Here is a 2,270-nt window from a genome sequence, read left to right on the forward strand (position 1 = left end):
CCCCGGGACGCGAATGCTCCCAAAACCCGCGGCGCAGCGTTTCTCGTCTGGCGACACATATGGTTGCGTTGGGAGCTGCATGTCCGATCTTCCGCAGCCCGGCGCCCGGGGGGGGCGAGCCCGCGTTCGGGGCAACCGGCCGGCGGGAAGCTTCGCACCCCGAAACGCCTGGTGTTTGTTATGCGTATTGTGCAAATGCAGGGGTGTGGTTGCTGGCATGGGCGTGGAAATGGCACGAGGAGGGGCGGAGTGCTGGACACACGGGGGGCATGGTGCATTACACGATGTATTGGTCTATTTTTGTGTCCGTCCCGTGGATCCCGCCTGGGGGGCACGCACACACACAGTGAGACGGACTTACTCAAATTCACTGGCCGGGGCGGCGGAGGCCGCCACCGGGGCTGACTGCCCGTCGGCCGGGGGCGCCTGAACCACGTCGGCCACCAAGGATGCCAGCAGGGCACACCCGAGACCCAGGAGAAGGCCCTCGTGTGTGGACGTGGCGCTGGTGGTGGCAGCCGAGGAGAGGCGGACACCGGCCAGGAGCCCGGCCCGCAGGGCCTCCAAGTGCGCCGGGCGGCTGGGCAAAGAGCATGAAGGGACCGCCGTGCCGGGGGCCGGGCTGAAGGCCGCTTCGGCTATCGGTGACTCCCACCGACTGGCAGGGAGGGCCTCCTCCACGGCCTCGCCAGCCCGGACGCGTGCCCAGTCAGGGGCCTGATAATGGGCACAGCTGACCGGGGCCCGCGAGAGGAGGGCCAGCGGCCCGCCCAGAGCCGTGCGGGTGCCCTCCTCACCGAGGCCGGCTGCCCGGAAGGAGGACGGCGGCGGCCGTGCGCTCCACTCGGCCAGGGCGCGCACGCAGCGCAGGGCCACCCGCGTGGGCGAGCCATCCGGCCAGATGTGAGCCCCGGCATCGGCCAGCAGGGATGCCGCGTCGGCCAGACCCAGCCACAGCGCCGGGAGTTGCGCCTGCGCCTGGAGCGCGAGGTAGTAGTCAAGCAGGAGGACTGCCAGTCGCGAGGAGGGTCAGAAATGGGAACGGACAAAGCCAGGCAGGGCGGCCATGGGAACACGTACAAACGAGAGCACGCAGCCGACCCGGCCCGGGGGCCAGACCGCCGGTTGCCTCGGGGCCCAGGAGCTGCTGCCGCAGCCGGCACATACTCAGCAGCAGGGGGGCGATGGACTCGGCCACCGGGCGCGGCATCCGGATCAGGGTTTCAACCGCCAGCGCTCCGGCCGGGGCCTCAAGGTGCAGGGCCACCATGCACACGGTGGCCCGGTCCATGCCAGCCGCCTCGGCCAAGCGTAGGAGCTCCAGCGCATCGGTGCAGGTATTCCCCGGGGCGAAGTAGGGCCCCTGGCCGGCAAGTGCCACAGCTCCAACCCCCAGGTAGAGGGCCATGGTCATCGTGTCCTGGCGGGCTGCCGGCGGGGCAATCCCCGGCAGAGCCTTCAGGCAGGCCCGGACAAGCGTCTCCAGGGCCTGAAGGCTGTGCGGGGGATTCAGTGCCAGAGGGGTGGCATCGGCGGCGCGCCCATGCAAATCCTCCCCCGGGGCCAGTGTCGTGGGGCAGTACCCCGGCACTGGCAAAACCAAGCGCAGGGCCAGGCGGCGCTGCCGAGCGCGGATTTGTGCCAGACGCTCCGAAGCGCCGGGGGCCTCCTGCAGGGCTAGCTGATGGGCCTCATGCCGGTCGAGACTGACCGCAGCCGACTCCTTGGCGAAGGGCTCGAGTTGGGCCAGAGCAAGCGGCACCACCGAAACCAGCGCCTCGAAGGCTCGCCGAAGGTAGGCCGCGTTGAGGCGGTTCCGAGACAGGACCGACTGGCCCTCGTCCTGGGGGCCTGCGCCCAGGGGCCGGTCAGCTGGAGCGCCGACCGCCCGACGGCAGGTCGCCTGGTCGGCGTTGCCGGGCATGAACCACTACGCGTGTATCTTGCGATGTTAGCATCCACCTTGGGAGAGGGAAAGGGGGGGGGGGGGGAGGAGGGGGAGGAGGGCCTTCACGTACGCCCGGGCGTAGAAGCAGGGGAAGGTAACTCGACTTGGCAGCCTGCGAGGACGCCCGCTGACAGGGGGAGACCGAGGCCGCGCCCTCGTCACAGCCGTCCGAGTCGGACGAGGAGAAATCCAGCCCACCGAAGGCGTCCTCAAGGTCGTTCATGATGGAGGATGGCCAAGCGAGAGCAGCGGTACAGGAAGGGCAGCGAGGCGGGAGCGGATGCAAAAAGGAGGCCGTGTGTGTGTGTGTGTGTGTGTGTGT

At 69.6% G+C, this 2,270-nt stretch overlaps 1 protein-coding gene across 1 annotated transcript; it reads right to left on the minus strand.

Moving 5' to 3' along the window:
- Positions 1-272: 272 nt before the first annotated feature.
- Positions 273-2,262, minus strand: H696_01220 (hypothetical protein). Its single transcript, XM_009495105.1, has 3 exons — positions 2,019-2,262; positions 1,081-1,930; positions 273-1,010 (listed from the first exon to the last, which is right to left on the minus strand). Exons 1-3 carry the CDS (start codon positions 2,169-2,171, stop codon positions 358-360), a joined length of 1,656 nt encoding a protein of 551 aa, XP_009493380.1. The 5' UTR covers positions 2,172-2,262; the 3' UTR covers positions 273-357.
- Between the last annotated feature and the right edge of the window lie 8 nt (positions 2,263-2,270).

This window comes from Fonticula alba (genome assembly GCF_000388065.1).
Source record: "Fonticula alba strain ATCC 38817 unplaced genomic scaffold supercont2.2, whole genome shotgun sequence".
NCBI lineage: Eukaryota > Rotosphaerida > Fonticulaceae > Fonticula > Fonticula alba.